The sequence below is a fragment of the Oncorhynchus clarkii genome, chromosome 31 (assembly GCF_045791955.1).
Source record: "Oncorhynchus clarkii lewisi isolate Uvic-CL-2024 chromosome 31, UVic_Ocla_1.0, whole genome shotgun sequence".
Lineage (NCBI taxonomy): Eukaryota > Metazoa > Chordata > Actinopteri > Salmoniformes > Salmonidae > Oncorhynchus > Oncorhynchus clarkii.
The window spans coordinates 16541506-16555097 of NC_092177.1; the positions used below are offsets into that span (position 1 = coordinate 16541506).

At 43.4% G+C, this 13592-nt stretch overlaps 2 protein-coding genes across 2 annotated transcripts in view; one reads left to right on the forward strand and one right to left on the reverse strand.

The window, feature by feature from the left end:
* LOC139390789 (pro-neuregulin-2, membrane-bound isoform-like) overlaps positions 1–5771 on the reverse strand; it is a 39034-nt gene extending 33263 nt beyond the window's left edge. Inside the window, exon 1 of the mRNA XM_071138184.1 lies at positions 5164–5771. Coding sequence (XP_070994285.1) covers positions 5164–5572 — 409 coding nt within the window. The 5' untranslated portion in view covers positions 5573–5771. The remainder of the gene's footprint in view (positions 1–5163) is intronic.
* A 1998-nt stretch (positions 5772–7769) lies between these two features.
* LOC139390800 (transcriptional activator protein Pur-alpha-like) lies at positions 7770–13159 on the forward strand. Its single transcript, XM_071138195.1, has one exon. The coding sequence runs from the start codon at positions 7825–7827 to the stop codon at positions 8665–8667; it is 843 nt and encodes a 280-aa protein (XP_070994296.1). The 5' UTR covers positions 7770–7824; the 3' UTR covers positions 8668–13159.
* Positions 13160–13592: the final 433 nt, after the last annotated feature.

Sequence of the window (13592 nt, forward strand, 5' to 3'; positions counted from 1 at the left end):
GCCCAGAAACGAGCCCTCTCAGTCAGCTTGTGTTGGACCTCACCAACCAAGCTGACACCAGCACTGCTTCAAAATAAAGAATTCCAATAAGCAAAATAATGAACCAATCAAAGGAATCATATTTACAACATTGGAAAAACGAAACAAAATCCCAAAGCCGACTAAATTGCTATCTGACCCTAAACAGAGAATATGAATTGGCTGATTATCTCTACTCTGTCAGAGATACGAAGCAGAGACAGATCCTTACCAAGTACAGGCTGAGTGACCACCGATTGGCAATAGAAACCGGCAGACATAAAAAGACATGGCCACCCAAAGAGGAGCGTGTATGTGGCCACTGCATGACATGGGAGGTAGAGACAGAGATGTAAAGACATGGCTACCCAAATAGGAGCGTGTATGTGATCACTGCATGACATGGGAGGTAGAGACAGAGATGTAAAGACATGGCTACCCAAAGAGGAGCGTGTATGTGGTCACTGCATGACAGGGGAGGTAGAGACAGAGATGCACTTTCTCCTTTACTGTGATAAATATTCCTCACAAAGAGATTCATTATTCACAGAAATGACTACATATATTCCACATTTTTACAAATTGAACCCAGAGGAAAAACTAAGAATACTCATGGGCGAAGGAGCAACTGCTCCTCTTGCAGCCAAATATGTATTTTCCTGCCATAGCCTGAGGGACACTGAATAATAACATCTGCATAGTAAACAGTAACTTACTTATTATTACTATTATTGTTATTACTATTTTTATTGCTGTTTATCATTCCAAATATGGGTGGTAATGGTAGTGATAACAGTTTAGTGATGGTAGTAGTAGTCGTAGTAATGATGATTGTAGTTGTAGTACTGATATAAAGGAGAAGATGACCATTATTTAGTTATAAGTTAGTTATAGTTTCATTTTTCATAATTTGATTTTATATGTATTACATTTCTACTATTGTCTGTTACCATTTTGTTGTTATTATAATTTGTATTTAATTTTGTATTATTATTTACTACCATTTTATATTATTATTTGCTATCATTTATAATTTTGTTACAATGTATATTGTATACATTGTTGCTTTGGCAATATTGACACAATGTTTTTCATGCCAATAAAGCAGCTTGAATTTGAAGAGAGAGAGAGAGAGAGAGAGAGAGAGAGAGAGAGAGAGAGAGAGAGAGAGAGAGGGTAGAGAGAGAGAGAGAGAGAGAGAGAGAGAGAGAGAGAGAGAGAGAGAGAGAGAGAGAGAGAGAGAGAGAGAGAGAGAGAGAGAGAGAGAGAGATTTTTGTGAGGTTGTGAGGTCTGGGGTCCGCTCACCAACCAAGACTTCACAAAATGGGACAAACACCAAATTGAGACTCTGCACGCAGAATTCTGCAAAAATATCCTATGTGTACAACGTAGAAAACCAAATAATGCATGCAGAGCAGAATTAGGCCGATACCCACTAATTATCAAAATCCAGAAAAGAGCCGTTAAATTCTATAACCACCTAAAAGGAAGCGATTCCCAAACCTCCATAACAAAGCCATCACCTACAGAGAGATGAACCTGGAGAAGAGTCCCCTAAGCAAGCTGGTCCTGGGGCTCTGTTCACAAACACAAACACACCCTACAGAGCCCCAGGACAGCAGCACAATTAGACCCAACTAAATCATGAGAAAACAAAAAGATAATTACTTGACACATTGGAAAGAATTAACAAAAAAACAGAGCAAACTAGAATGCTATTTGGCCCTAAACAGAGAGTACACAGAGGCAGAATACCTGACCACTGTGACTGACCAAAATTAAGGAAAGCTTTGACTATGTACAGACTCAGTGAGCATAGCCTTGCTATTGAGAAAGGCCGCCGTAGGCGGACATGGCTCTCAAGAGAAGACAGGCTATGTGAACACTGCCCACAAAATGAGGTGGAAACTAAGCTGCACTTCCTAACCTCCTGCCCAATGTATAACCATATTAGAGATACATATTTCCCTCAGATTACACAGATCCACAAAGAATTCGAAAACAAATCAAATTTTGATAAACTCCCATATCTACTGGGTGAAATTCCACAGTGTGCCATCACAGCAGCAAGATTTGTGACCTGTTGCCACAAGAAAAGGGCAACCAGTGAAGAACAAACACCATTGTAAATACAACTCATATTTATGCTTATTTATTTTCCCTTGTGTACTTTAACCATTTGTACATTGTAAAAACACTGTATATATATATGACATTTGTAATGTCTTTATTGTTTTGAAACTTCTGTATGTGTAATGTTTACTGTTAATTTATTATTGTTTATTTCACTTTTGTATAATATCTACCTCACTTGCTTTGGCAATGTTAACACATGTTTCCCATGCCAATAAAGCCCCTTGAATTGAATTGAGAGAGAGAGAGAGAGAGAGAGAGAGAGAGAGAGAGAAAGAAAGAGGTATATAGAGAGGGAAGTAGAGAGGGAGAGGGATAGAGAGAGAGAGAGAGAGAGAGAGGTATAGAGAGAGAGAAGTAGAGAGGGAGAGAGATAGAGAGAGAGAGAGAGAGAGAGAGAGAGAGCGGGAGGGAGAGAGAGAGAGAGTGAGAGAGAGAGAGAGAGAGAGAGAGAGAGAGAGAGAGAGAGAGAGAGAGAAAGAGAGGTAGAGAGAGAGAGATAGAGAGAGAGAGAGAGAGAGAGAGAGAGGTATATAGAGAGAGAAGCAGAGAGGGAGAGGGATAGAGAGAGAGAGGGAAAGAGAGGTATAGAGAGAGAAGTAGAGAGGGAGAGAGAGAGCGAGAGAGAGAGCGAGAGAGAGAGAGCGAGAGAGCGAGAGAGAGAGAAAGCAAGAGAGAGAGAGAGAGAGAGAGAGAGAGAGAGAGAGAGAGAGAGAGAGAGAGAGAGAGAGAGAGAGAGGAGAGAGAGAGAGAGAGAGAGAGAGAGAGGAGAAAGAGAGAGAGAGAGAGAGAGAGAGAGAGAGAGAGAGAGAGAGAGAGAGAGAGAGAGAGAGAGAGAGCGATAGAGAGAGAGAGCGAGAGAGAGAGCAAGAGAGAGAGAGAGAAGGAGAGAGAGAAGGAGAGAGAGATAGAGCGCGCGAGAGAGAGAGACAGAGACAGAGAGAGAGAGAGAGAGAGAGAGAGAGAAGGAGAGAAAGATAGAGCGCGAGAGAGAGAGAGAGAGAGAGAGAGAGAGAGAGAGAGAGAGAGAGAGAGACAGAGACAGCGAGAGGGGTAGAGAACTTGTGTAGATACTCAAAGCATTAGAGCCTGTCTCTCTGTACATCTGGGACTTTGCATAGATGAGGTTCCAGTGGTGAGTAAGAGTCTGTCTGTGTAACTGTTGAGTCAAGGAAGTGTGGTCTTTGATGGCAGCATCTGAGTAGCAGATTACCTACACTACAGTCACCCCTCCCTCAGCAAGAATATTTGACAGTGAAGCTGCTCTGTGGCTAACTAAATAGCTGGAAAACAATGAAAGCACTTCAGCTGCAGACAGGGACTGGTTCAGCCATACAGAAACACACAGCTGACAGAGACAAACACTCCTAGCATCCTGTTGTCTCCTATCTATTATGAGCACTGATAGGAGGAAATGGTGGCTAGGTCTCAACTGCATCCATTTCACCCATCAAGGCCTTTCAAATGACTGGTCATGGGAGCAATGAGAATGAGTTGACGATTTTAAATTGTTTTTGTGTCTCATCATGATCTAACAGCACCAACCATTCAGGACTGGGTGTTTGGTCTCCCTACTTCCTGTCACATGGTGTCAGTCTCCAGGTGTCAGAGAATGTGTACTGTCCATGGTGCTGAAACACTGTCAGGAAGATGTTGACATTTGCCTCAGGTAGAGACCAGGGGCTGTATGTATCAAGCGTCTCAGAAAAGGAGTGCTGATCTAGGATCAGGTCTTTCCTGTCCATGTAACCTTATTCATTGTGATCTATAAGGCAAAACCAATCCTAAATTAGCACTACTACTCTGAAATGCTTGATACATGCGGCCCCTGATCATACCGGTATTGTTTCATCATGCTAAAGGTGATGAGCTGAGTAAAGACTGCTTCAGTTCTCCAGACTATTTGGACACATCCAAAGAATGTGTCACAGAGAATAGCAGATAATGTAACTGATGATTTAAAGAGACAATAGGCCACTGTCTTACTCTTATAATGCATGACAACAAGTAAAACAGACTGAGAATGGATGGATGCTATTCAGAGGTCAGAGAATATGAGCTGTCCACAGTGCTGAAACATTGTTGTGCCTCTCATCTTTAGTGAATGGCCCTAAAGGACTAAATATCCACCACCTGATCTAACAGCACCAACCGTTTCGGACTAGATGATTGGTCTCCCTATTTCCTGTCACATGGTGTCAGTGTCCAAGTTGTTTGAAAGCTAACTGACATCTGAACGAATACTGATGGGTATTTGAAATGAAACTGTCATATTCTGTCAGATTCACTCTCTCCTCTCTCTCTCTCTCACTTTCTCTCTCTCTCTCTTCTCACTTTCTCTCTCTTCCTCTCTCTCTCTCTCTCTCTCTCTCTTTCTCACTCTCTCTCTCTCTCTTTCTCACTTTCTCTCTCTCTCTCTCTCTCTCTCTCTTTCTCTCTCTCTCTCTCTCTCTCTCTCTCCTCTCTCTCTCTCTCTTTCTTTCTCTCTTCCTCTCTCTCTCTCTCTTTCTTTCTCTCTCTCTGATACCTGTCCACTTCATTCCCAGACATGGGATACTACACTCACACACACACACACACACACACTTTATCTGCCAGCACTGAGGCTTTTGTACAGAATCTATGTTCCATCTTTTGACTCTACATAGCCAAGCATGCCAATATCTTACCAACATGCACACTATAGACGGTAAATCATTTTCATAATCATGGATTGTCCATACCAAATCACTGTGCTTTGTACATGGGAATCGTCTCACTCATCCCCAGTATTGACTATTCTACATCACTCTCACCTATAGCCAAATGTACTACAGTCTCTAGGATATCTGTCTCACACATCCATGCATGTCCTGGAAAAAAACGAGCCGTCTTAGTTATGTGTCACCAGGGCATGGAGATTTGAACTGTGTCAATCATCACCGATAAGGCTCACAGGGAGACCAAAGACTCCTTATATAACCGGGGTATTAGCGTGCGGCCCTGAAGCGTCCAATGAAAGCTCAACTTACCGCAGTCCTCACACAACACGCTCTCCACATCCTTCTTCAGGTCCGTTCCGCTGGCGTCCAGCGGAGCAAACGATGCCTTGAATACTAAAGGCTCGCCTGTTGGGTCCATGAAAAATATATATCTGTGGTTCTCCTCTACAGTAGTGCACGAGGCCTCGGAACCGAAGTCCCCGACGGTCACGAGCTGCTCCCGCTCGAGTCCGCCGCTGTTCACGGGCCATACGTCTAGCACTTTGACATTCACACTGTACGGGTCCCGAGAGACGTTTTCCGGTGAGGAGCGCACCTCGCCCTCGATGACCACGGCGGATCGGTATGCCTGGTCCTGGAGGGAATTGAGACTCGGGGCGTAACAGGCGAAAGAGACCCCGATGACCAGCATGGAGAAATGGACCGGATCAAGCCTCATGCCGTCGGCCGTGGCTCCGTTGCTGCAGTGCTGGGGCGGCTGAGGGGCGCGGATGACGGAGCGGGGTTGAAGTGGGAGACTGCGAATAGGCTCCGATAGCAGGGCAGAGCGGCAGACCTTGTATAAGTGTCCATGCCATCTGTGTCTGCCGCTTTCCCCATACGGTTTCAGATGGGGACACACCAGCCTAAGAACCGGAAACGGCCCGGTTATGCATGGTTAAAAATGTGGTTGCTGCATCCTCCTTCAAACCTTTTACTTTCTCTTGAAACGCAAAACAAGACTCGTAAATTACCCTCTACTCGAAACCAGAGGTTCTGCATGAAGCCTCTATAGTTGATCCTCTCTCTCCAGCAAATGTCATTGCATGGGTGGACGCACTGGCTTTCTATAACGGAAAACGAATGTTAGATTTCGCGGACAGAAAAGCACAAATACACACAGCCAGATACACACAGCCAGATACACACAAGGTCGGGCTTTTTGATCCACCTTCAGAAATGTAGAAATCAGATTACTTTTCAGTAAAACGAAGAGTACGGAAGATAGCTGTTATCTGGTTATCCGGTTAGGCAAAGCCACAGCGCACTCCCTCCAGCCTCGTCCCCTGCACCCCACAAACACGAACCGCTTACGTGAGCAAACATCACCTGCCCAGCCACTGGCGTCTGCTACCACTTCCTGCGCAAACACACTAATGACCGGAGCCACGCACCCAACACCCCTCACCTCAAACCACTGACTACGGGTCAATGAAACCGCCTTGAGTCAGAACCACGGGCAACCATGATAGCAACAGCATATGGTTCGGTCGCGGTTCAGTTTAAAAAGATCCACCAAACCCAACGCTTAGAGGAGTGCGTACTGAACCACAGGGCTGGCGATTCAGAGAGTAAGTATAGAGACAAGGCTACACTGCGGCTAGTGCGATGACTAACGCTGCGAAAACCTCAATGGTTCCAGTAGTAGCCTAGTAGCCTATTGCACGGCAACCTGTGAGTTGGAGACCCCTCTTTCTGTTTAATCTGGCTAAACCACTGGTTACTATACCCAATAGCCACTCCACCTATTGAAAGGCACCGGGTCCTGCGGGCATGTTCATACAGGGCGGGAGATTTCTGCACCAAAAGAAAATGAGTAATGTGTGTGATGGTGGCCGAGTGGGTCAGCGTGTGGCCACATGTGAGAATATCGATTACCAGTATTGAAGTAATGGGGAAGCCACATGTGGATAGGCGGATGCATGCTTTTTCTCTTCTCAAACCGCCAACAGACTGACGAAAGATGGCTATGTCATACACAGATACAAGATACACTATGTCATACACAGCTTCATGGTGGTGGTATTTTCCTCTCTCTGCCAGACGCCCCCCCCCCCCCCCCCCCCCCCCCTCAATCAATCAATCACTTAATTCGTTCAAGATTCCCCCGCTCGCTCATTCAGAGCGCAAGCTAGATGTCAGCTAGATGTCCTTGCTTAGAGGTCAGAAAACGTGCGCTGTCTGTGGTGCTGAAACGGCGTCAGGAAGATGATATCAGTTAGCGGTAGAGAAGTGATCATACGGTGATTTCTGATCATACTAAGGATATTTGACTGATTTTACCTCATGATATTACAGATCACATTATATAGACTAAATATTGATTTAATTATTCCCATCTGTCATCAAATTCTATGTCCTTTTGATGCTCTGTTTTCATCCTCAATCAAATCACTCATTCAACACGTCTGAGTCAATTATCTCATAAAGAGACAAATAAACAGTTATCAGTTAAGTAGACTATTATATCTCATTTTACCCACCATGCTGTACATGTACATCAATAAAATACACATTTGTATTGTCTGTCTCTTCTCTGTTCAACACATGGGTAGGCTAGTGTTTCATTCGAGGAATTTGTTTGATTCTCCCATGACAGATGATGAACATTTTGGATATTTTGTGTAATATGAGGATGTTATATTACTAATAGGAAATGGAAATCAGGGACATTATAATGAAGCATTGCATCATCACACATTATGAAGGACTTCGATTTAGTTTAAACGTTACTGAATTATATGCAGCTGCTGCACAGTTTAGGCGCAAACTTGTATATCTTGAACACACCCCTCTCCAAAACTACAGTAGACTACTTTAATTTCCTTTCTAAAGCATAGAGCTCTCGCGATATCGGCGGAGTGGTTGACGGGTATTCGAGGTTGCAGCAGGCTGAGGGAGACCGTGGAAGGTAAGCAGGGAGGCAGCATCATGGCGGACAGAGACAGTGGCAGTGACCACGGAGGGCTGGCCACAGGCCCCGGCTCGCTGCCCCCGGGCGCGATGGGCGCCGCGGCAAGACTCCAACACGACACAGAGGAGCTCGCATCGAAGCGAGTCGACATCCAGAATAAGCGCTTCTACCTAGATGTGAAGCAGAATGCAAAAGGCCGCTTCCTAAAGATAGCCGAGGTCGGAGCTGGGGGAAACAAGAGCCGCCTCACTCTCTCTATGTCAGTGGCAGTGGAGTTCCGCGACTATCTCGGGGACTTCATCGAACATTACGCCCAACTGGGCCCGAGCAACCCGGACATAGTGCAGGATGAGCCCCGGCGAGCCCTCAAGAGCGAATTTCTAGTGCGAGAGAATCGCAAATATTACATGGATCTGAAAGAGAACCAGAGGGGGCGGTTCCTCAGGATCCGTCAAACCGTTAATCGGGGGCCCGGATTGGGAAGCGCACAAGGCCAGACAATCGCGCTTCCAGCGCAGGGACTTATCGAGTTCCGTGATGCTTTAGCCAAACTCATCGATGATTACGGTATGGATGAGGATCCAGCCGAACTACCCGAGGGCACCTCCTTGACTGTTGACAACAAGCGCTTTTTCTTCGACGTGGGTTCCAACAAGTATGGAGTGTTCATGCGGGTCAGCGAGGTGAAGCCTACCTACCGGAACTCCATCACTGTTCCGTGCAAAGTGTGGTCCAAATTCGGCAACACGTTCTGTAAATATGCCGAGGAGATGAGAAAAATCCAGGAGCGGAGTAGAGAAAAACGGGCCTCCGAACTCCTACCGGAGGGCCAACATGGTGACGACGGGGACGATGATTGACGGATTACCGGCTTGAGCAGAAATAAATAAATAACAACAAACAGACTTTATAAACCGACTTTTACTATAAAATATAAAGAGAGAATTCCAAGGGAAGCACCCCACACACAACCTTCACAGTCAGATTGGCAGTACTGTCTCGTCGTTCATTGCTGGATATCACCCACTTACCAACCATTTTAACAGTAAGCCGCTGCTATCAATAACTGTTTGAACTGTAAAATATGAACTGTTTCCTACTTGATTTAAATGACAATGAACAGAGTGTTTATTCCTCTAACAAACAAACGAACCGATTTTGCACACGTCCATGCTATTTCGTAAAGGTTTCCAAAGTGCAAATTCAAAAAATACAAAATAAAAACCGGGGTATAAGCCTACATGGAAATTACGACGATCTCCACGTGAAGAAACATTTGACATCAGCACAAAGAGAAAATATATAAATAACTTTACCAAACCAAAATCTGAAATCAGATGTAGTTTATTATTTACGCAGGAAATAAAAATGAAAACGCTATCCATTTAATGTGTACTGCAGAACGCAACGCACAGGCTGAAAAATAGACATATGCCAATATGCCTACACCTCTTGTTAAAAGGCATTTGAGAAAGTATTTTATTTGATCGAAAATGTAGCTATAACTCGTTTCTATAATGTCATAGGCCTTCATTATGGAGTCTTTATAAATGAAGAGGAGAGTCTAAATACTGCGCTTCTATATAGGCCTAAATGGGCTAAAATCATCTTTACTATTGAATATCTACCCCTTTGCACCATGTCCATTCAAATTTGGACCAATGGTTAGATGAAAAAAGTGCTAACCTAGATATACTAATTATGATTTTGTGAATCAGCTGTATTTAAATCCTAAAATGCCCACGTTTTCTGTGGGCGAGTTTTCTTTTTTTTGGAGGGGGGGGGGGGGGGGGACGAGATGCTCAACCGGTGATGGGACCGCGAGAAAAAATACGCATCAGCGCGCGGCTACATGCATGCAGAGCCGCGTGGGCGCATCCTCTCTGACGTCAGAACAACCTGGTGCCTTATACACTCCACTCGTTTACGTGTTTCACATTGGGGTCGATGTTGATGATATCTCTCTCGACCACTGTATGTTTTCATTGATGAGTACTGTACTGCAGTATGGCTATTGGTCAACACTGACTAGCCAAACCAGAGGCCCATTTCTGCAGCCTGTCTCCCTCCACAGGTGAGGAGAGCAGAGAATGGCTTCTAGAACAGCAACAGCAGCAGCACTTCTAAATTGAGCATGGATAGTCATCAGAGGTGTGGCGTTGATTCTGTCCACTTCTTGCACCATGTAAAATAAGATGGGTTGTTACTGGATGTGTACAGTAGTCAGTCAGTGGGGATGAGATGGATGATGGATGGATGATGGATGGATGCCCTAAGAGTCCCTTGTGAGGTTTCTGGATGTAGGCCAAAAGGCCAAGGCAGTATCTTTCTATGGTGCTACAGCCCCAATATAATCCAAACTAGACCGGGCCTGCCGGTCTAATTTGTCACCTTGCTTTATTTGATTTCTCAATGTTACTCTCCACATGATGTTGTCTGAGCAGCAGTCTCCCTCTACACAGTGTGATGACAGACTGTGAGGACATTACATTATAGTGTGCAGTATTGTACGTGCCAACCGTGGCATTGTATGTCGTATAGACAAAAACAATACAAATATATGTGTTTGGTATTTGAAAAGCATGAGGATGAATTCTGCATTATTATGGAAATGTGATGTCTTTCTCTGCATTTAAGTGAAAAGATGTCAAACTAGTGTGAGAGATTTCCCATCACTTTCATATACAGTAACCCCACTGTGTTTCAGTGAGTGTAGGCACGTTTCTGGTGTTTCTCTTTCCACAGATTCGCTACAGAGACATAGCTACTTCCCCCCTCACAAATCAGATAGCTTATCTCATCTTCAAGTCAGTGTTTAAGGCACAGTCCTCCCCCTTCTGTGTCTTATAATTTAATTGAATAGTATCTTGAAACTTCTGTTTTACTTGGATAAAAGGAGAAAAATTAAACAAACATTACACAATGTCAACAAATTGACATGATGACAGAGGGGGTTGCCCTGACGATGAAGTGACCAACCATTCTGCCTGGGGTGAAGACGAATCATTCTGACAGTTACCCAGCATCCTTTTCTCTCAGTTCAGCAGTAAACAATGCCATAGAGGATTTCTTTAAGCGATGATTAACAATCAGCTAGCTAGGTTAACCATCAGTAGCCGGATTTAGAGTATCACTGGGTGGCTTGGATTAGTTTATTAGATCTAAACCTACTCTACTGTACTGCCATCAGACTGGCTGGCATGATGTTGAAAACAGACTGAGCAGTAGTAGGTCTGCTATAATTCCACCTGCCATTTGGATTGAGTCGGAGTTACAAGTGTAAGAACGAGGCCTCGAGATGCATGGGTCCCTATGTGGGGCCCCATATAGGGACCCTATTATATGGCCCTTTACTAGGCCAGCATTAAAGCTACATTGGGTTTCTCTCCTCTTCTGGAGAAAATGATATTCCCTAACACTGCCCCAGAATGTCAGAGATCCTTTGCATAGAGTAAAATCCACAGTTTATCTGCTACATTGTGCCCCACACATAAAGCACATTTGAGGCCATAATTCAGTCAATACGGCACTAATGCTGTGAAAGACCAAATGCTATTTCTACACAGTACAGGCTTGATTGAATTCAGGCCTCAAATGCGAGACATGAAGACTGGAAATTCAATCCACCTTTTTCAACACTCTCTTACCTGCCAATCCTAGACATACTAATTCAAACTCATTCAGCTCACATTTTATGTTTGTATGCCTCGCTCTGTAAAACGCACACATTTTTGAAAAATATTAAACAAAAGTGATAATTGTTTTGTCAGTTCACAAGGTGCTATTGGGTACGTTCTGGTTCCAGAGTGGAGTGGTTCTGTGTAGTAGATTCTAGAACACTGCCCATTATAAAGGTACAGCACAGTGTTGGGGTCAGAACCAACTGCCACTGTCCAGAGTGGATGGCTTTACCATGTTGCTCACATTGCACAGTTAATCAATGGTGCACAAAATGGACGCCATGTGTTTTTGTCCGATAATCAAAACCTGCAATGGGTTGATTGAAACTGTGCAGCAGCATGGCTAGTTCAGTTCAGTGTAACATTGGTGGTGGTGATGGTGCTTGTGCGGTTTGCATCAGAGAGAGATGTCTTAGAATTTATGACCTATTAGAGGTGCTTTGTTCTTCATATTTGTACTTAACAGTGGGAATGTGTATTTTCTGACCAGTGATCTAAACAACAGCTGCATGACCATGGTAACAACCTCTACCAGTCCCTTTGGAGGTTTGGTCTTCTGGAATCTCTCCCACTAGAATTCCAAAACAGACTTAACTAACTTCCATTCATTCTACCAAGCTGTTTAAAGATCTGTTCATCTGATGTTTGTTTTCTTCGGTTCAACTGATCTAGTTTCAGTGTTCTATTGTCACTATGACGTTTCACTGGGCCTTCAAGTTCAGACCAATCACACACAGACAAAGTCTATAATATGGGCAAGGCCAATCACAATCTTGTTTGTGAAGCCAACAGTCATCTTGGCCATTACTAGCTCAGCACACCTTCTGTTTTGCACATACCAATGCAGAGTCCTTCATGTATGCAGACTGTATAGGCTACTGTTATGTACAGGGATGAGACATTGGGAAAAGGGGCTATAAAAGTCAATAGGGAGGAAGAGGGTCAATGCACAATGAACATATCCCATGTCACCGTATGGTCTAACTACCCGTTTATCAACCCTATATTATATGTTGTACCTTTCAAAATATTTTATCTGTGGTGTGTGTGTGTGTGTGTCTATATATATATATATATATGGTTTGTTAAATATGATGATCCTTTCAGAAAAATCTAACATACAGTATAAACAGGAAAAGCATATTGCTGTTTTTTTTCCTTTGTATTTTATACTTACAGAAAGCATTGAATAAAATGGATAAATACTTGCACTTTAGATATATTAAGAAAATACAAAATCTGCATATTATTTTTGATAGGGATCTCACATTCAGAGAGTATAAATTACTTTCCAGGCTTCATGACATTGCTGGACAGAGATGTATCGAGTTCTACTTATTTAAGTATATTTTGTCTGTGTTTCAGAAGGTTTACTAAAGTAAATTGCATGATTAACTAGTGCTACACCAATATTGTTATTTTTTAGTTGGTAGAAATGTCTGAAAACTGTGATAACAGTCCACATGTCCCATGTATAACTTCTTCTCATACATTCTAGAGCAGTTCTTACTTATTTATGGCCTTTCCTGACTACATGACGATGGTGCTTAAATTGGCTTTGAAAAATCTGCTCATCCTACATCTGGCATCATCATAACTTGCATCTTACTGTACTTCATTACTTTGTTTATGTACTTTCACTACCTTATTAAATTTATGTTGATGGAAAAAAGTGTGCTGTTTTGTACGTTGTTGTTTTAATGTTAAAAAGCCGTTCGTCTGAAAATGACTAATTGCAATACACCGCCATTCCTCATGCTCGTGTCTATATGGAGTGTCTGGCTGAGTTCCACAGAAAATATTCATCAGAATGGTCCAAAATAACTTCAATATGGAAGTACTAGTAGTGGCGCCAATAGACCTACCTGCTGGTGAAGTGGGAAGTTCACTAGAAGATACTTCAGGCGCTTTCCAACGTGATGGCGATATGCGATAATGGTGCGAAAATAGGCCAATTCATATGGAAGGCCAAAATGTTCAAATCGTATTACCCGGAAAAAAAATATTAACACTTGTAATTATCATTTCTCACTTGGTCAAGAATAGACAGGTTGGCTGACAATGTCGCGAAAATAATGCACGCGCATTAATGGTGCCGGAATCCG